At 36.0% G+C, this 22,602-nt stretch overlaps 1 protein-coding gene across 5 annotated transcripts in view; it reads right to left on the bottom strand.

Moving 5' to 3' along the window:
- The window catches only part of LOC113497985 (knirps-related protein-like), a 60,420-nt gene that overhangs the window by 24,009 nt on the left and 13,809 nt on the right, over positions 1 to 22,602 (bottom strand). For 3 of the 5 annotated variants that reach the window (XM_026877860.1, XM_026877868.1, XM_026877845.1), the window contains one exon: positions 17,406 to 17,438. The exons of the other annotated variants lie outside the window; for them this stretch is intronic. In XM_026877860.1, the coding sequence (XP_026733661.1) occupies positions 17,406 to 17,438 (33 nt within the window). The remainder of the gene's footprint in view (positions 1 to 17,405; positions 17,439 to 22,602) is intronic. 5 annotated transcript variants of the gene reach the window in all.

The following is a 22,602-nucleotide window of genomic DNA, read 5'->3' as shown; positions in this document are numbered from 1 at the left end:
TTGCACTAAAAAGGTTTAACAATGAGTAATTGTGCCGGGCGTGCGAGTAAAAAAACGCAAGTGTCGGCACATGAAAGGACAAAGGCGAGTGCGCGCGCGCCGAAACAAATGCCGTCGTAAAACAGATCTATTCGGAGAAAAGAAATTTTGCACAAGTTACGCTTTAGCGAAGCATTGTACTGCCCTTTAGAGTTACCGCTTAACGGAAAGCCGCTGAGAAAATGTAGCTTTTATTGCTACCAGTTCTTACCCCGGCACAGATCTAACTACCCATACAATATCACGCTACTTATGGTTAACGGCTTAAGCAGGCACTGTTTAAACGAGACAAACAGTTAAACAACGAAAACTGTTTCCCAAGCCCTTCGAAAACGTCGCCATCGATCACGTGAGTACGTGACAACTACATTCTCTGGCGTAGAACATTCTGTAATCTGTTACAACTTAACTCTGACCAAATCTTTTAAAATAGCATTGGAGCAATCATACTTATAGCTCTTAATATCGGCATCAGTATGACGGATGACGTCACCCCAAAAAGCCGGATCAGCGACAGATAGGTATCGGAGGCACGCGCCGCGCATGCGTGCAGCGCTGACGGACGATTGGTCGGGGTCGCCCCGCCTCGCGTTGCGCAAGCGACGCACGGTATAGCTCACTCGTGCTCCACAATTAGTTGTTAATGTAACTTCTATTAAATGTCCTATTAATGGGTGAGTGGTAGGCTTGTAATTTGATAAAACAGGTTAGGTGTTTGTGACGTCATCAATCACAACGATTAAATGTGTTTGTACTTTTGAGTGGTCACTTTTATTGATCACAAGAGGTGGTCATTTATTTGTGTAAGAGACATGGCATAGTTATATTTGTATAATAAACCTAATACCTGAGACAACCGATTTGATGTTGGTTTACAAAACTATGAACACAGCAAAAATATAAAACGAAACTAAATGAATACTTGGTCGACTAACCATTACGGATCTCAATAATAACTTAGCAATTAGAAGCATCATAAAACAAAGATATTAATATCAACATAAATACATACAAAACCGAGAAAATGTTAATCCTATGTTAGTTGTTCAACAATGACAAGTGTTAGCCTTTATAGAACCAGTTGGGTGCATAAAGTTAGCAAGGTGCAGAGTGGGGGCAAGGCATGTGCATATAAATGTAACAGCATATATCGCGTATATAAATAATATGTACTTAGCACAATTATGCCTGTAAACGATGGCACATAATGCATGATATATATTTGCATGGCATTTGTATATTCATGGTTTTATGAATAGTTATTGTTTTACAGGTGTTCTGCGGTAGGTACTGCGTATGAGATGCAGTCGCGAAGTAAATACTTAGATTTTCATAACAGGAAAAACTAAGTTATAGGTTATTTGACGTCTTCAAACGTATTTTTAGACTTAGCAAGTTCATTTACAAAAGGAATAGCACCCTGTTGGCTCATGCCAGTAACAAACAGTTCACTCCTTTGTTTTCTACGTCGACGCAGTGCATAAGGCTTTCCCTCTTTTATTTCTCCACAATCCCACCCAGCTTGTAAAGGCTTTTTAATTACAGCGTCAATCAAATAAATAAACGACAAACGCGAACAAAAACAAAAGCGGCAGTACACATCTAATAAAAACAAGACAAGTGGACATATCCCATAAGTTGACGTTTCCATGATCCATTTCCCACGCGTGGCCAATATTAAAATGCATTAGAGAACACGGCCGTATGGAATATATCGCGATCTAGATCACACAGTGCCGCCGCAATAACTCATAGATGGATCGATGGATCAATATGGATGAGGGGCGCCCGGGATGCGCGCGCGCATTCAGCTGTCACAGCCCGTGCGCTTGCGCCGCGGATCCGAATTCATAAATAGAACGTCCGATTTAATACATTTATAAAATTATATTTGTCCACTGGTTGGCGGACGAGGCTTTATATGAGTTATGAGTTTACTGGTAACTTAGAGAAAAACTTGGTGCGTTTTACAAATAAATGTTTATGCATCTGGTCTGGCCAGTATACGAAATCCAACTCAAATTTTGCCATGTGATTACATATGTGATGAAATAGTGTAACGATATTAGTAGTGCTTAATAACTCAAAAATAAAGAGAAATTTTCTCTGAAATAAGCACGTTTTAAGCCACGTCGTGCTATTGAAATCGTTGAACTAAACTCAATTTGGGTCACAGAGTATTTAATATGAATATAAAATGAACAATGTCGTGCAAATAAAATACCAAGCACTAGTTATTGTTTATGTTTTTGTTCATTTTGACGTCGTACGACAATTATGATGGTCAACCATGGTAACGAAAAAAATCGGAGTAGGTTACGGGAACTCAATATAAAATTAATATTTATGTAATGCAAGTCAATCAAATTAGTATTTATTAACATAAAATTGCAATAAATAAGACTTGTTTCAGAATAAAAACTCTAATACGTGATAAAAATAATTTAATTAACTCATTTTATTGAGATAAACATCATACAAATAGCTCATAGAATAATTTGTGGAATATAAAGTTCTGAAGTGTTGTGTGGTCTCTTAAACACGTGATACGAGAGCATTGACACGGAGATGACATCTATATTACTTTGAAAATTGATTATTTCCTTTGATTTTTATCACAAAATAAAAAATAATTCTGTTTGCGATTCAGTCCAATATTTTGTAAGTGCGAATCCATTTCCATTAGAAGAGCCTAAAGCTATTAAAGCAGTTTTCCGCTGATAGTGTAACAAAACCTAATAGTTATTACCGTCTGACCTAGGAACATAATTTTGCCAACAGGAGCCACTTCAATGGCTCAATCGGTACTAATGATACAAGAAAGTCCTTGTATCGCTCAAAAAGCTACTTTACATTCAAATTACAGTGTCGATTTCTGTAAAACAAAGGCATCAAAAATGCTCAGCTTGTGAAATACCGCATGAGAGGTCAGGAGACGTTTAGCCCGTACTTAGGCGACCTTGTGTCACATCGGAACAGTTGCCGGCAGCGACCTTCGCCGGCTAATAACGAGTCATCAAACTCTTATTACCACATAAATAATATCAATGTTGTGTGTCGCTCAGCGTGAACGCAAGTGTACCGAGCGAAATTGTCTTTGGATTTGAGTAATTGAGTTGAGGGCTTGACATTGGTTGGCATACGTTGACATTGGTGCGAGGTATAATTTCTGTGTGGGATTGTTAGTTCATGTGCAAGAAATGTTCTGAAGTACACCGTGGTCGAAAGGGGTCCTTTTTGTCCTTTTATTGTCCAGTTATAGATTATTAACGTTTTGCATAAAGGAATCCTCCTCAAAGAATTTGGAAAACCTCTTTTCCGTAGTGATCGCTTCTACTTCTTCAAACAGTACATAATACCGATCTATGAAGTCTTACAACATGTTATGCATTATTCCGTTATTATAGATATTAAATCATAGCGGAGGATGTATATAGTTAGGTCCGACGTGATTGAGACACCGCACCGTTTCCGATTTATGTGTCGGAGTGCGACCGGCGGCGGCCGTGGAAACCGTCCGGGAAACGGTGACGCAAATGTTAAGTACAGTGTCAACCCATTGTATAGGCTGTTACGTTCCATGCAGACGATTTTATCTGCGTTTTCAAATGAAATAAAATTTTTGTAAGTCATATCTGGAGTGTTTTGGAGACAGAGTAAAGATTTTAGGCCAAATTAGCTATTTTATTTTGGCATTGTTTCCCTATTCCGAGTTCTTTCGTAATCTTAGCTTATACCAGAACAATTATGTGATGTCTCAGTGAACTTCATTAATTTTCAAGACATTTTTGTTATGCAAAGGATTTGTATCATCATCTTAACCTATAAATCAAACATCAGCAGAGCAGCATCATCCCGTATAACGGCGACAGCACGACCGGTCACGGTGGCTGGCCGCGGATGTGTGGCAAACGGGTGTCGCCGAGGACGCGGCAACTGTGCCAATAACACGTGCACCCACCCTGCCGTGACCACTCCGACACATGTGTATTACACGCATCGATCAGCTTTAAATGCATCCAGGCTTTCGTGTGCATAGAATTTGATTGACAACAGGAAGTTTATGTGGGGCATTGTATATATTTAACTACCTACATCTTCTCATTACCGTATTGTGTAAGTGCTTTTGATGGGATTTCCAACATTTAAAAATGCAAACCTTTTTGGTTAAGTATATGGTTAACGAACTTACCAAGAACTTATAAACGGTATGTTGTAGAATCGAAATCAAATCGAAAATTGAAGTGAATTTTGGCTTTGTTGCGTTTTTTGTCCACGTAAGTAGTTTGACCCTATAGGGAAGTAGGTACAGACTTACAACATAGAATAGAACATTTCTGTCAGCTGTTCCCGGCGAGTCTTCGATCAGTCCTCACAATAATATCAGATGGTCAGCATTAGCATACAATCTGACTACGTCTCCTAATAGAAGGCAGTAACTAACACTACGCAGATCAAGTGAAATGTATTGAATGCCAGTCCGGCGTTCTACAGTGGCCGCAAAATATACATATATATATTTTCAAATTTTTTTTATATCAGTTTTTCCTTATGGTTAGAAATTGGTGTCAGAAAGGTAAGCATCTTAATATTGTACTATTTTATTTTTTGATGTATGTTTAAAGTTTAAGTCAGAAGCGATTGCGTAATAATTATATTGTTGTTTGAAGTATCTTCCTACCCAGACACTATTGTGCACACAAACTAACGCTTACCACGATCACCTGGGTGAATTTCAACAGGTCCAAAAAAATCTTCATTTCCGTGGATTTTTTATTCTTCAACTTTAGAACAATAAAAAATAGTGTTTTCTCAAGTTTTCGATCAGATATGCAGTTTTGCTTAATATCTAGCAGATAGCTTAAAAAACTAACGAGATATACAAGATTGAAAATTTCGTGCCACGGCGATGAAACATGCATGCACGGCAATGAAACAGGCGTCCATGGCAATGAAATGTTATTATAGTGTACAAGAATATTTAAATGATAAAGTTAATCATTGAAACAAAAATAAATACTATTAATTTATACGCAATAATAATAGAATATAATGTTGAAATGAAACGACTTTTACGGATTTTATCGCGGTTTAATTTTTGGTTTTAGTTCCCGACGTTTCGACACCTTTGCAGGTATCATGGTCACGGGCAGACTGAGATGGTGTTCGTCTTGACAGAAGATGTTGCTCGTTCTACCTTCATATTTTTAATTAATTATTTATGGTCCGACCTACGCAGTATGAGCTCACTGTGTCGTGATGTCTTGCAGCGCTGCTCTTGGGTTTAGCCTTGAGTTTTTGTATTATTGGGTCCCAAGTAGGTGATATCTTCCAGCCATCTTCTCTATTGAAATTAGGGTGTTTTTTAATCTCAATAGCCTCGCGAAACATCCTTGGTAGGAATTTGGATTCTTTAGCGAGGATCTGTGGTTGATCAAATCTAATATAATGGCTGGAGCCTTCAGCATGTTCGGCGACTGCAGACTTCGTTGAGCGGCGGTGTTTGACGTCAGCTATGTGTTCTTTTAGGCAAGAGATTTGTTATCTGCCTTCCTAGACATATTAGTTAAACGGAATCCTGATCAGACCATAAGTCACACCGTGTATCGCAAAAAGACCCATACAGATAGGTACTTAAACGGTGAATCTCACCACCACCCTAAACAGTTAGCTACCGTGGGAAAATCTTTGTTTCAGAGAGCACACGGACTCTGTGATGACAGACACCTTGCCGCTGAGCTTCAACACGTCAAGCAAGTACTGCGAGACAACAAGCTCCAAGTTCCACGGCCCCGTCACAGAAACCGAGTGAAGCCAGCCACAGTTGATCGTTTGCCTGCTGTACTACTATACGTCCGAGGAGTCACTGACAAGATTGGTTACATCCTGAAGCGAGCTTCAATTAAAACATACTTCAAGCCGCCCAAGAAGATTAGCCAGTCCTTACCATCTGTCAAGTGTCACATACCTCTACAAGATGCAGGAGTATACAAACTAGATTGTGACTGCGGCCTCTCTTATATCGGTCAAACTAAACGAAGCATAGGGACCCGCGTAAAAGAACACATAGCTGACGTCAAACACCGCCGCTCAACGAAGTCTGCAGTCGCCGAACATGCTGAAGGCTCCAGCCATTATATTAGATTTGATCAACCACAGATCCTCGCTAAAGAATCCAAATTCCTACCAAGGATGTTTCGCGAGGCTATTGAGATTAAAAAACACCCTAATTTCAATAGAGAAGATGGCTGGAAGATATCACCTACTTGGGACCCAATAATACAAAAACTCAAGGCTAAACCCAAGAGCAGCGCTGCAAGACATCACGACACAGTGAGCTCATACTGCGTAGGTCGGACCATAAATAATTAATTAAAAATATGAAGGTAGAACGAGCAACATCTTCTGTCAAGACGAACACCATCTCAGTCTGCCCGTGACCATGATACCTGCAAAGGTGTCGAAACGTCGGGAACTAAAACCAAAAATTAAACCGCGATAAAATCCGTAAAAGTCGTTTCATTTCAATGTCTAACATTCGCGTAAACCTAAGAAACCACTATAGAATATAATGTGTAAAAATCCAGTCACACATGATATTATTTTTATAATATAACTATAAATAGATACATTCCTGTCTAGTGGCGAAACAAACATAAGTCACGGAAATGAAACACGTGGCCACGGCAATGAAAGGAAACTGTTTTACAAGGCACGGCGATGATATTTTTTTCATTCCCGTGTATTTTTTTTCATTGCCATAGCAAATTTTGTCCACGGAAACCACGGAAATGAGAGCACGGCGATGAAAATCAAGGGGTATAATTCAATTTACTAAAAAACTGGTAATAATTCACAGTAATGAACACTTTACAAATAAGCTAAATATAAATGGCATTGTATTGAATGCTCAATCGAGATTAAAAACTTATTGAAATAGAAGTTAGACCTATCCACGGCGATGAAAGAAAAAATGTCCAGTACCAAAAAAATTGAATACTTTTAATTATAGCTCGAAAACGCAGGCACGTACACACGTCGTTCCTTGTCTAGCCTTTCGACGTTACTTATATGCAACGTTTAACGCAAAACGGGAGCGACGCAAAACGATAGAATATGCAATATTCTCAAATATGTTTAGGACATGGCGATGAAAGGTAGTTCTGGGACAAATGGTTTTTTATTAACCATACGTTGTATTGTGTAAATATTTGAATAAATGTATTCCGAGTCAATACTCTAACTATTCACGAACCAAATAAAACTAAGTTTTAATATAAATAACGATACATTTTTGATCAATGATGACTTTAATACATCAAGGTGAGTCGTGGACAAACACGGCGATGAAAGATTATGTGGTTTAACTTTTTTTTTTGGAAAACCTATTAATTATATTAATAAAATATTTAGTGCTACAGATAGATTTTTATGTCATCTACCTAAAAAAAAATGTTAGAACATTATAACAATGCTTTTTAGTACCGATTTCATCGATGCCACGCAATTTTTGGGTCCGGGAAATTCACCCACCTGTAACCGGTCAATTACGTGATAACTTCCATAACTGGTAACCTTTACCCACCGCCCATAAGGTTAAACTGTTCAACAATGGCCACAATATCTCACCAGTCTTCCGCCACCAACGAATAATATTCACAATGAAATGATACGTGCCCACTGGCGAAGCGACCACGCGTGAAAGGTTGGAATCATCCCGCGACCCTCGCGCAAACCGCCATGCCACTTTCGGCCCATGAAAAACTTGCTCCCACATCTAAAACCAACCTTACCCATCTAATTATAAAGACAACATTTGCGTAACGACTAAAAGAAGATGCTACTCCAACACATTAGGATAATTTAAGTCTTATCAAGAAAGGAGTAAAGTTGAAGTTTGTTTGCGTTGCATTTTGCACTAGAAAGTCTGACTCGAGTAACCCCAGACTGGGTCTAGTTGAATAAGTAATAGTAAAACTGATTTGGGATTAAACGGAATTCTATATGTTTTACTGCTTTGGTTTATTATAAGAGTGAATATTTTAGCGGCGAGCAGGCAACAGGGGATATTTTATTAGTCTCGATTTGTGGAAATGTTCTATCTTGTCGTTATGCATATACAATTTTGAACATTATAAATGCTCTGTCTTGAACATCTTTACCGATTTGAAGGAAATCTTGCTTGCTAAGTATCGTTTTAACAAGCATGGAGCACACATAAATAGCCATCCTGATTTCCTTGCTACCAGAATCACGGCAAATGTAAATAAGATTTCATTTGATCGTCGCATCTCCGCATTTGAATTGCATCAGAACCTAGTATAGCACCTTCGAGAACTGCTCGTAAACCAATCTTTGCACGAGCAGGCTCCGCTGGGAGTGTTTCCGGTATATGATTAGCTGTTACTTATGTATACTGCCTGCCTCGCCAGGACAGCCATTCGAATATAAGAAGCATAATTAGAAGCTGTAACCGTCCAACCGGCCCCCTGAAGATTTTATCTCCTAGATTCTCGTTTAAAGCTGGGTTTTGATGATACCCACTTTTTATTGGTCTAACACCGTTTTATTTAAATATCTGCTTATTACGAGTAAAGTAATATTATTAATACGATTATTTATTTTTATTTTATGCGTATTTAATCTTGCTTGAGTTTTATGATAGAAATAAAGTTTGTGGATTGCGCTTTATTGTTACTTCCTCTTACCTGCTTGAGAATAGACTATACTAGCATTAAAACGTGGCGCTTGGAGATTTTACAAAAAAAATACTATGTCCACGGTCGCCTCGAGCAAATAAAAAATAAGTTAGTACTATGATCGCCAGCACAATTTATGGAGACACAAATAAAAAAAAACTCAATAACAACGAATAAATTCAATCTAAATTTGAATACAACGAAAACAATTAGGGACAGATTACACTTAAGGCCAAAATAAATCGACCACTGAAGGAATCAAATTAGCCGACAATACTTAAGGCAGGGATCGCACCAATGGGGGCTCTGAATTTAAATTGAATGTTTTGCGTTCGCGTAACGTTCGATTAAAGGACTTCCTTACACCGTCGGCCGCTTTGTGCGGGGTAATGGACGTGGATGTCAGTAATACGGTGACACGTAAGTGTTTACGACCCGCGAGCGGTGTGAGAGAGGACCGAGTAGCGGGCTAAGTGATCTTATTGTGACGTTGGGAGTAATTCCGTGAAAAATATTTATCAGCTCCAATTCCCTACATTACAACTTTTAACTATTACGGATGCGGTTTGACTGAAATTTTACTGATCATGAACTTTGAATCTTTTACTTTTGTGATTTTTCTATGTAGGTATAACTTATTTAGAATTTACAGACTTTGGGATCAAGAACGTTGTTGGCGGCAGCCAATAGATGATACCAGATCGCTATTTTCTCGTACCTTGCGCCGGGGCAAAGTTGTAGGTCTAATCGTCAAATTTAACATTTCGTCGTCCAATCGCATCACTCCAATAGATTGTAAGAGTAATTGCTCCTACAAGGTGGCGGACTTGTATGCGCTCGCGCATGCCTCACAAAAACACGTGGAATTTAAATTACGTTATTTTGGAAGCTCGAAACGTGGATAGATTCGCTGGTTTTTGTTTAAGTAATATGGCCAACTGATTATAATATAATTAAGCATGTCGACATTTGCAAGGTATTTACGGGGAAGCTTTACATTTGCATTTACATTTTGATGCTTGACACTTTAAATACGCGATAATAATTTGCAAGACGACCTTCTTAATCCAATTATCTCTCTCACCTAATCAACGTTCAATCCTTATTTAAATGAAACGGTCCACAAAAAGTGGCTCCTTAATAAAACTGAACAGCATTGTACACTAATCCCGAACGACACGACGCGGACGCCACACATCATTTGTTTATTTTTATTTATTTCAAATTTCATCGCGATATTATTAAGTTTATTGCGATTACGATCTTGAGAATTCATTTTTGACGTTTTTATTCGAATTTATGCGATTCCTTACACTGTTACCAAGTTATTTTACGACATTCCAAACTTGTATAACAACCTTATTACCAGGGGATAAGACACATAATACCGTGTATTTCAACTAAACGACGTATTAATAAATTTTAGTCGCTATGACTTCGTGTGACTGCTCTAAGATTTTATTATTTAAAAAATTGATATTTTATTTTTTGAATTGGACTGCTAACGCGCGCAGCGGGAGGTTGGGCCGCTTGCGAGGAACTTTGGGCCTTACCGGGAAAACGTTAAGGTTTATTTTTGGTTTAGTAACATTCTGCCCTTTGAGGGACTTCAAGGAATCGCGGCTGGGATCTGCGCCTGCGCTTATATTTCCAGCTCTGTTGGATGTTTCGATGTAATCTCTGGAATTGTATAATAGTACCTATGTACGGGTGTGCCATAAAATCTAGATTTTTTATAATAAAGTTTTTTATTGACTGACTTGTGAATGATCTATATTTGAAGACGGTTCTCCTTAAACTGGCTTGCAGGGTTTTACATTTTTTTAATGTATTTTATTTAAGTAGGTACCTGCGTTGATAATTTGGTTTTAAAAAACTTCTACCAATACCCTATCTAAGTTTCTACAGACATAATGTTTTAAAGGTTAAATACATATATCAGTAATCGAATTTCAAACCAGCTATTATTAATTGAGTAAAACTAATCAGTCATGGTTAGTTCCGAATTTGCAATGTCGTAAAATATCAGATTATGAATACATTAACAAATCGACGCTTACAACTGTCAGTACCTAAGTGTGGATAATTAGCATAAACTTGAATTATATTTGACACCACATTATCTTGATGTGTATAGGAATTGAGATATTATTGGTGAGCTATTGGCGCAATGCAATGACGGGAAGCGAGAACTACGAATCTTATAATTAAGACTTTGAAATAAAAAAAAATATTTTATAAAGAAGTAACATTGATATCCTTATCTATCCGAACTTACATTTTTTTTTATAAAAACTTACATCCGCATTCGGAGACCAAGCAGAAGAATTAAAAAAAATATTCATTTCAAAAGCTCCATAACCATTCTTTATCCAAATTATGACGTGAGTACTAGAGATAACTTTTTAAATGACGCACGTGCTAGGATTTGTAAAACTGTATGTCTATCATAATTATTACATCTGTGCACGTGCTTCAAAACTACCTATCATGCCTTACAAATCGTATCGATAGAATTAATCGATAGATTTTCCAACACGGTACGGAAAAACAATGTAGGACAGTATATTGGCCGAATGCCAAACCTAATGTGTATGGTAATCGCTGTGACCCATGTATAATGCTATGCTAAATGCGCTACTTATGTACTAAACCCGTTGTGACGTCAATCCCATGCCTAGCTTTAACTATTCCCGTATTTGAATATAGATGATTTACTCGCGTACAGTCATCAATAAAACATTACGTTTTGTAAGTATTCAGACTATTTTTCAAGAACTACAAATAGGAATGATGAGTAAGATGATGATTTTTGTTGCATATGATGTTAATGTGTATTTACTTAAAAAAAAACTAAGTCTGAAAAAAAGTTTCGAGTGCGGAATGTTGGGCATGGATATTAGAAATACGCGCTAAATTGCAACGGAATGTGCTGGACTTAAATATATAACTAACATAATCGAGTCATTTTGTTAGGCGACTTACAGTAATAATAACAACTAAGCATTTATCAAACAGTAAATAGTTAGAAACCGTGACTTTGGTTTTAAATTACTTCCGAGTTATAATAACTTAGGCTCGAGATAAGGCAACGGATATCTGTAATAAGGAACAGTGAGTGTGGTGTGTAAACCTAACCCTGGCGATGCCTCATCTGCCATCTGTAATCTGTAACCCTACCCCCGATGCAATCGCAGGATTCCCGACATCATTATATTCACAGCGAACTACTCATAAAATTAAAAACATCATGATACCGATCGGCAAACATCGGTAATCTTCGTTTAAGATCGGGCCGCGATCAAATAATATCACATGTTTATGTTAAGATTCGATCTCTATAACATATTCTATGCGCATGCGACGAATATTTTTCTTTACGTAGTACCGTTAGTGACAGTCGTTAAACTATGGTTTACTTATCGGGGTTCAGATTGCGATCTGTGCAGGCTAGTTTAGTTCTAACTTGTGGACGTCTGGTTTTGACGATATCGGACGAATAAGATCTCGCTGTAACTTTATGCGTCAATGAATATGGAAGCTGAGTACGTGAACTTTCAAATTGTTTATCTGGCTGAGAAACTTCCAATATTATGCTAAAAAAATATTTCAAACTATTAATTAGCTAAGTTGTCTACAAGGCTAGGTTTAAAAGTAATGAGAACAAAATATTAATATTTCTTACACTCGGGCAGCCGTTTTACCCCACTGCTGATAAAAAGCCTCTTTTTCTTTTGCTAATTGAAACTTTTGCAATTATGTGCATATAATGCGACTTAAATGTTTCCATCTAAAACTAAACCACCGGAATCCATTCCTAATCCAAGAGTCAGCTCTCTCATAGAACATAAACAAACACCGAAACAAATAGCCATCAATAACAGTTACATTAAGTCAAGTGAAGTGCGCACACACTGGCGGACTCTCACAGAAGTCTCAATTGCAAAGAGTTTCCCATAGTGGTCGTGTGTGAGGGTCGTGCGCCATTACTACAGCCTACCACGAATAGCTGCGAGCTACCGGCGCTACGAATTTCCCAGCTAGCTTTGAAGAAAGGAAGGTTCATGTGTCGTGGCGTCTTATACGCAAGCTGGACTAGATTTAAATTAAAGCGTTCCTTTCTTAAAGCAATAAATGGAGAGTTATAGAGTTTAGATCGCTTTTTCATCTGTCAAATGTTTTTTTTCGAACAGAATATTTTTTTCTTTCTTATTTTACTTAGAGAGAAAGATTATACATAGTCAAAACGTAGGTTAAAATACTTAGTGATTTGTCATTCAGCACGTAAATGAGTTTAAGAGTTGAATGGTAGGAATAAAGTAATGAACTAGCTATGTACAATGTATACAAAGTTAGGAGATAAATGAGATATACCTGTAAAGGCTAATAGGGATCAAGTCTATAACCCGAAATTATAGCTAATTGAATATACGATTATTTTAGCCAATTACTTGTCACTTTACTAAGCCTTCGGGTTTGTTCGTAATATTATTCCAAGTCTATTTGTGAAGTGCTGGATATTTATGTGCATTCCAATCAATATTAACCACAAGACTTTGAATGCTGATATTTGAACATTGTTTTTATATATCGTCATAAGTTCTGCATTTAAGTAACCGCAAAATTATATCGTTCAATTGACTTCTTTAATAACGTTGTCTGTATTTAAAAGCTCGTCAAAAATATCATAGTATAACATTTAGTTAAGGTTAAATTACCCGTTTTGTGGTCCTTTGAAACGAGTTCAGCGCCAGAGGACCAGATACCAAGACCTTACCGTAATGATAGAAGAAGCTTTAATACTTAACTAAGTTATAATACGTTTAAGTTCCTACTTAATTCATTAAAGCTGTTTGAATGCAAACCCTCTACCATAAAGTTAAAGTATACGGCTTCCGGCAGTCAAAGGTTCAACAAGTAACACACATAGAATTAATTTACCATACACGGGATAGTTAACTTTAAACACTAGTTATCTGCAGACAGATGATATTTCAAGATAAGCTCTATAAAGATATAAAGAGTTTAGATAGTGGACCAGTTTGCGGGACGTATGGTCGTGCGATTGTGCCGGGAATGCGACACACACTCACAATCATCATGCGTAATTAAATCGATGTCTGGTCCTTAATAGAATTAAAAATGTGGCTCTACTATCGGCGGGTGGGGGTAGTTTGATACTGTGTATACACTATTTTAGTCGTGTTTTTGGTGGTGGGGCAGAGACACCTTACCAAGTATTAGGATGCTTTTATGAAGATAAATATTGGGTATTGGTTTTTCATGTTTAATAGCGTATAAATACATCGGTTTATATCTAGTTAAAGTTCATTTTATATGCCATGTTGTAAGTATAAGCTAATAAAACTTGTGTTTCAGCACTAAACTTGGAAGATAAGTGTTCGTTTGGAATTAAGCCAGATAATTTTACTGTCATTCTTGAAGTTCTTAATAAAACCTCAAATGATTTTCATGTTAACGTAATCATAGAATAAGTCATTGACAACAACATAAAATTGCAAAGATACGCGATAGACAAGTGATAATAGTGTTTTATTTAGGAAAGTGAAATATTAACACGAGTCTAGATTATAATTTCAAAGCTATAACTAAAAAGCAATGTGTAGAGTATGATTATAAGGTTGTAAATAAGGCTATATGTTAGGCGGGCGGCGTGGGCGGGCAGACCGTGAGAACTTGTTCATTAAGGCACTACGTACGTAAACTTACGTGTATTAATATTACATGGAACTGGTGATTGATTCCCTTTGAATTTGTATTCGGAAACAGTTATTTGTTCATCTAAATCGCAGCATTATAAAATGTTTGGACGCATTTTTGTGGATTAAATTAATATTTTTATAGTCAATTTAATACGAATTGGAAACCGTTTGCATATCAATTTTGTTATTATTCGAATATAAAACTCTCTAAAATACAATTTATGACTTCTGTAATGTTGATAATACGGATTATAAGTCATATCTTTAATATAATACCACATTTTAATATAGTAGGTACTAAGTTAGCCAGACCTCAGTTGTTACTCCATGTTATTAACACATTGTAAACTTTTGTATGGTGTTATTAACACTGAATTTTTCATCTTCGGTTTGCATAAGACGGTTCGTAAATTAACTATCTCCACCCATGTTAAACTTTAACCTCGACCTAATAAAGATTATGAGCACACACCTATGCAACACTAGACTTATTGCTTTCAATTTGGAGATAATCTGAGGCGATAGCGATCGATACAAGTGTAAACAATAGGATAGGCCGTGGGCTCGGCGCGGGGAGATGTGAACTGACTTGGTTCTTCGAGTCGAACGCGGAGCGTAACGCCAAATTTTGAGCAAGTCGTTTCAGTCAAAAAGAGTTGAGAGTTGATGAAATCTTTGCAGGAATATCATCGACAGTCTTTATACGTCTTTGCATATCAAATCGTCAATGCTAGGCCCACGCTGTACATGGCCGGCCGCCGCATTAAGGTGGACCGTAAGTAACTTATAATTCATTTGTGAAATAATATCTATATTTCAGGATCATAGGTCAATTTACAAAAATGACAAAGAAGAGAACTCTGCACGACAGAGAAGGAGATAGGAATTGTCCTCAGTGCGAAAGGGGCAGGATGATAGTCGTGCCAATCGCTCCAGGCGCTGCACTGCGCAGCAATGATGATATTACTGTTTACATGCACTTGAAATTGTCTTTAAATATTCAATCCTTGAAATTTGAACTTTATTTTTTGAGCAATGAGGTCGAATATTGTTTTAAGTTTTTTATGGACGGCAAAGTTATAGTTGTAGTTTGCAAGAAGTGTTCAAACGCATGGCTTTATTATGTGTTGAACAAAATGAGGTTATTAAGGCTTATTGTAATCGGTCGAAAGTTGAAGCATAGAGGGTGTAATAGACATGGTCAGAGAATGGACTAGGTAGGCACATAATCTATAATACAATTCAGACACATTATTTTGTCACAGATATTTACTTGCCAGCCATTTCTATTAAATTTATCACTCTCAGTCAGTTTTTTTTCTGCACATTTACTTGTTAATAGAATATTCAATTCCTTATAACCAAACCACAATCTCTTAAAACTCCTCTCAACTTTTACCTCGAACCATAAAATAGATGAAAGAAATTCCCATGGATTCTAACTAAGAAACATAAAATTAAATAACCCCAAGCTTAATAAAATCATTAGAAACAAACATTCATCATTCCAACGATATAAATTAATAACGATTGCTTTTCGCTCAAAGCAAATATTATAGAGTATTAAGAGCCGGTGCCAACATACAGTTAACCTACAATTAAAACTCGGTTTATAATCGACGGCCATCGAGACCGAACGAGAACATTAAGACCTCACTTAATGTACAGATACTACAATAAAAATTGGGATTTTTAAATCTTATTTGATTGATGTCTTTTTTGAACACGCTATCATACTTTCAGGTGTGTGTAAAAGCTTGCTTTACGAAGTAGTTGCAACTACATTTTTAATTTATACATTGTCACATGTAATTAACATTAGTCAGTTTTAAACTAAGCAGTTTTTCTGTCGGCTTGTACATAGACTACACAAGGGCAAGGACACGCAATAATTACTAGTATTGCTTGACATAAGCGTGTAAATTGTCTCTACTGACTCTAACAATGTAATATCTACAGTTTGACAACACAAATGATCTGTTCATTGCCCATGATATGTGACCCGAATGACAACCGTTACTAAACGAACACTTACATGACACCTGTCACTTCCAAAATCAAAGAGAAATATTAATATGTATATTAAATACAAGTACGTTACCATAGTACAACCCTAATGTGGTTTGTTTATAGTATACCAAAGATATTAAATTACAACCAGCCTCGGGTCATAAGTGATTGTATACAATTACATCTTGATTACAGTTTAACCTTTTGTTAATTACGGGAGCGGTGTAACCGGACGATTTGGATTTAACTATTTTTAATAGGCGTGCGAATAAGTTTCTGAACAATTATTGACTGAGCGGCCTAGAGATGGAATCGTAAATCGAATACGGCATCTGATGACGCAACAGGAATCGATTATTGATGTACAAAACGTGTCGACATAGCTTCACACCTCGTTGTACAGCAATAAAACAATATCGATTCCCGACCGTTAAGCACCAGACAATCGATAAAAAACAACTTGCTACAAATTCCCCGATGCGTCGTTCGATATTTCATTTTGAAAAAAGAACACTGGCCGAGCACGGCGCGAACGTAAAACAATTGAAGCATAATTCTATCGGCGTCTATGGCGACCCGAGTGACCCCGAGCCGAGCCGAGCGCGCCCGAGAATAGCCGAGTGAATCCCGCCCACCCCTATTAGGAATTGCTCAGCTAATAACTGTTTTTAAAAGGATTTTAAAATGAAATTAGTTCTATTGCTGTTAAAATATATGCTTTAGAGTTCAATCGTCTGCGTAGGGTATTTAATTTGCTATGTGTGACGTGAGTAATGTAACGTATTTAAAGATTGATGTCTTTTTTTACGTCGGTGTCGTTACTAATAGTGAGTAAAAATATTGTTCGGTAGGTACAACAATTACCAAATGTTTACTTAAAACGTGTTAATTAATGTCAGGATAAAAGAATATAAAAAAATTGTAGGCGTCTTACCATGGTGTCCATACACGAAGGCGAATAACGTACCTGAAAAAAAGATTGAAATCATTATTAAAAATGCATAAAGAGATTGAATATGAAATAATTTAAAAATGTAGCCCAGATTTTTCAAAGCTTTAAAATATTTCCTTTTTACTATTCATTAGGACAAAAAGTCCGAGAAATGACAAAAACATGGTAATCCTATTTAACCCTCCCGTGCGGGATGCGGTTTAGTTAAACAATGAAAGTATTTTGTCCCATTATCGACTTAGTCTCATGACACTGGCTGATTGATTTACAACTTGCTTTACTTTTGTGGTTTATTTGAGTAGCAGTCGCAGGGTTTAACGGGATGTTTGCTATTTTTTTACTTTCTTGGGAATGGGATACGGGATACCCCATTCATTCATAATTATTTTTTATTACGATCGTGATGTTATTATAATCTTTTTGGAAGGATTGTTTTGCTTTTAAATCCTTCCGTATAACAAGAAAAGCAAACATTATTTTTACAATTTCCCTTATCGTAGCGAAGTACATACCGTTTCAGTTAATGTGACAATGTTAATTAATTTAATAAAAATCTTGCTAATAGATGTAAAAAACAAACAACTACATGTACAATAATAGTAAGATCGCCGGACACCCACACTACGCTATTACCAGGCTCTAACAGCTTAAGTGCTGTGTTAATATACACTCACAATGCGCTCGCGCATTCAAATACGGTTAGCACAAAAATCATAGTACAAAAGATGTTTCCAAGTTATGACTGCGTTAATAGACCAGACGTGCGGAGGCATGTCCTGCTGGTAATGGGTGGCGAGAAACTGGAAGTGCTAGTCTAGTTGATGGTCACTGTTTATACTGGACGGAGCCCGTGGTGGGACAGAAAAAAATGGGACGAAAACGAATGGGATCTAATGAAAAGTCTAATGAAATTTATGAAACAAAGTTGAATTTTGTGCTATGACGAAACTAGGATTTGTTTTTTTAACCCTTTTTAAATTGGTCGACTATTTGTAGGTTACTTAAAAATGATATGTGATAAACAATTTCACATATTTTTCAACAATTACATTGAATTAGAATTTCACTCGAAATAGATCGGTACTTAACACAAACCTATTCTACAAGTCATTACAAGCACATTTCACTAACAACACAAACAAACAGTGGTAGGTATCAATACACTTACTATTATGTGTCGTACTATCGCCGATAATGATCGCACAAACAGTGTAGCGAAAGTCGTCGAGTTTCCAAATTAGCACGTTCACATGAGGAACGATTGATAGAGGACGAATTAGCGGGTTTTGTTGGCGGACGCGCGCACGCAGCGGGTTACAGCGGGGTATAGAGACACCATGATTCAATAAAATAGCGGATATAAAAAAAAACTTTTTTTTTTTCTTTTTGAATATGTAGTTTCGCTTTGGTTTAATATTATTTTGTTGTTTTGTTATTTGTAGCAGCATGTTTTTTTGGACATGGTTTTTATCAAAGGCAGAGGTGCCTTTAATTTGTAAAACCACCAATGTCAACTATGTACTTAACAGGTAAAACAAATAAGTAATTATTTTCGTCATAATGACTACAAAATTCTGTCATTAAATACATAACACAAAATGTCAAACAATAACAATAAATGACGTCATTTGACTTTTAAAGAACATAAAACATTACGAAATCATAATTTTAACTTTAGAGCTAAAGAGGATTTAACCAAATGCATGTTCGGTCATCATTATAACTAATATTTATACCAGCAATTAATATCTCAAATGATCTCATACAATTTATTGTAACGATCGGCCGAACGAATAACAATATAAATTAATTATAATTGTATTTATTATAATTTTTTGTACTGTATTTTCAAGGCAAATAAAATATTCGAAGGACTTAACTGTATCATTTTATAATAACAGCTCGCTATTAAATATACACTGATAATTATGCAAATCAACAACAAATTGGTGTAATTAAGCACTTTGTATATTTTTATTAATGCACTGATTACAAATCTTAAACTATTTTATTGTAAATATTTATTACATATTATGATAAGCTGTGGTTTTGTTTTTATTGAATCTGTTCTCGGATAGCAGAAAATTTGAATTCATAATTTATTAATGAGCGCTCTAAAACCGCGATCCAGTTATAAAATCTGTTATTCATGTAATATGTCAGAATATTTAAGATTTATAGCCAGGCACAGTTATACTGGCCCAACATGAATTATTGTCAACCGTCTCAATCCATAAAAGTGTCAATATTTCAGTTCATAAGCTAGAAACATTAAAATTAGCGCTTTGAATCAAAATATATTATTTTTTTATGTATATAATATTTAAACAGAAGGTGCGACTTAATGTTTAAAACATATTTTTTTTTTTCGACATTTCTTTTTTTGATATGTTTACGAGAAACATTTTGAGCCTGTCTTCGTTTGGCCGGCATGATGCGCACCCTACAAACGTTTAGCGGGCCATATTACAAGATGTCCAGACCATTTGTTAGCACATCTACTGCTCACATGAAAGTCAATTGAGTGTTTGTTCCGCGTTTGAATTTGGGCTAACATTCGCGTGTTTAGATACAATTGTTTCAAATTCTAAGTTCAACAAATAAAAATTGAGTTGGTTGGATCCGTCGTTATATAACAATTAAAAATATATCTCAATATTAAATCCATTACAGGAACACGAGCGATCCCCGCCTCCAAATAAACGAGCGCCAAGTTATTGTTTAATCCAATTATTTTTATCTTTATCAGTGTGATACCATCCAAAATTTCACACACCAAAGGTTGTATGAGATTAATGTGTATGATAGTGCGCTGTACTGCTTATGTAAACACTCTTATATAATTATAGTTAAAGTTTAAAGGTTAGTGTATGACCTAATGAGATTAGTAATATCAATGTTGTTAGCTTACAGAGTATGGGATTTAAATATTACTTTGTACGTAATGTTTGTATGTAATAGTTTCGTTATTGATCCGGGTTATATTCACTTGGCGTAGCTAGTAAGGTAAACCTTGTCCATATTATTATAAAGGAAATGAAAGACGTGCTTTTTTCCTTGTTTGTTACAATGTCTCTTATCGAATTGAATTGTCACTAATTGTTTGCATGTGACTTTATTAGTTAATTGAATATTAAATACTTGGTCAGTATAAACATGAAAACATATACTTAATAAAAAATAGTCACGCAATTCAAAAAAATAAAAGACCGATTCGAGTCCTTCAGTCAACCTGGTCCTTAACAACTTAATCTTGATTTTATGGAGCTTTTTATATGAAAAGCGTCATACGAGTGTATATGAGTGCGCGGCATAAGTCGTGGGAATCTCATGAAGCGATTGACGCGCTTCGTTATGTAGAACGATCTGTAATTGCCGAGTACGGACAGCAAACTCGCGGTAGCCTAGCGACGGTGTTACTGTCGAGGTGTGTTATGACTACCGATGTTTTTATTGTACAGGATGTAAAAAAAAAGAAATTATGGATTCATGTTTTAATGTGTAAGATTTTTTTTATTGATATTAATATTTTTGTGTCTCATATAGTTTAGGTTGTTGGAAAGTAAAATATTGATTTATGATTTTTTTTTATTAAGATTAACGAATCAAATATCACTATAAATTAATGTGGTCTAAGATATGACAGTCAGTGTGGTCTTTAGACATGAATGAATTTTCTATTTTCTATTATATTTTATTGGTAAGTTGTGATGTACAGGTTAGTAGTAAAACCGTGGGGTCTTGGCACTGTTGCTGCGGTTATTAGCAAGCCCGGCGCGTCCCGGCAATATTGTCAAACGAAATAACGTTCTAATTTATGTTTGTTATTATAGAGGTGAAGAAAATAATGGGATAATAATTTATCAAGTTTATTCTTAGGAAAACGAAGCTAAGATTTCTTGCCACGCCTGTATTATTTGAACTTTTAACCCTTGCGGAGTTTATGACTATCGTAAGATGCTGTTACTATAACCACGTTAATACTTATCGTCATAAAATAACGATTTAACGAAAAAAAAATGTGATTCTTACTTTAGCGCTCCGCTTTTCACAAGCATAACGTTATAAATAATAAATCTCAAATCAATAAACAAAACAAATATTACGAGGCTAAATAAAATGGAGCTATCATCAAACCATTTTATAGTTCAATTATTCATACAACAAAGCGTAAAATCCATGACATTTATAAATATACGATCGATTTTGTAACCGATTACGAATTCAAACATCGATAAATCGATTCAGCTCAAAATCACGCGGCAATCAAGAAAACATACACTGATCACGGAATGGACAATTATTGGTCACAAATTAAATTTCATGGCGTGATATTTTATTCACTTTTATGTTGTCGGTACACGCGATCGCCCTGATACGATATCATCACGCTATTAGTTACGAAGGGATAAAGTTATTGCTTGAAGATAAATGTTTTTGCTATCGGTATCCAGTGTTTTTAATGCGCCTTTCGTATCGGTGATCTGTTTCGTTTGCTTTCTGTTAGATGATGTAGTTGCTTTAATAATCGTAATATGGGTACACATTTTTAACTCTCAAGTGCTTTTTAAAATGAATTGAAATCACACCAAGAGAAAAAAAGCAGTTCCAGATAGGCCTCTAAAAAAGTGAAATCCAAAATGTCTTAATAAGTAAAGCCAGTTCTACATGAGTTTAACAAACAATGTTAGTACAGTTGTTAATACAAACACGCTGATGTGTACCAATTATGTGCGCATGCGCATTTAGTGGCCACTTAACATGTTACGCTGTTAGTCCGGGATTAGGATGGGGAAACTGTCTTAATAATCTCTTTTTTCAAAGGCTTAACGATTGGTAATACTATAAAAGTGTCTGAAACTTACAGAAGCTTATGAGATTATAATGATGCGGGTATTTTAAGATATAAGAACACAAATAAATTAAGTAAGAACAAAACGTAAAAAAATTGCATTTAACAAGATTATTAACAAGGAAGGGGCTTTAGTATTAAATAAGTCACTTGAAGAAAAATCTGGTACAGACTGTTACCTATTTACATTTGAAGTAGCTAGGTACTACACGAACACTTTTTTCCGACAGATTTTTGCGTGTATTGGGTGTGTCATTTGAATATGCAACGGTGTCTAGAATCGACACTAGTACAGTCAATATTTTGTTTGAGATATTAAATGCTCAC

This window comes from Trichoplusia ni, chromosome 1, assembly GCF_003590095.1.
Source record: "Trichoplusia ni isolate ovarian cell line Hi5 chromosome 1, tn1, whole genome shotgun sequence".
NCBI lineage: Eukaryota > Metazoa > Arthropoda > Insecta > Lepidoptera > Noctuidae > Trichoplusia > Trichoplusia ni.
The sequence above is the reverse complement of the archived record's forward strand: the minus strand, read 5'-3'. Positions and strand labels throughout refer to the sequence as shown.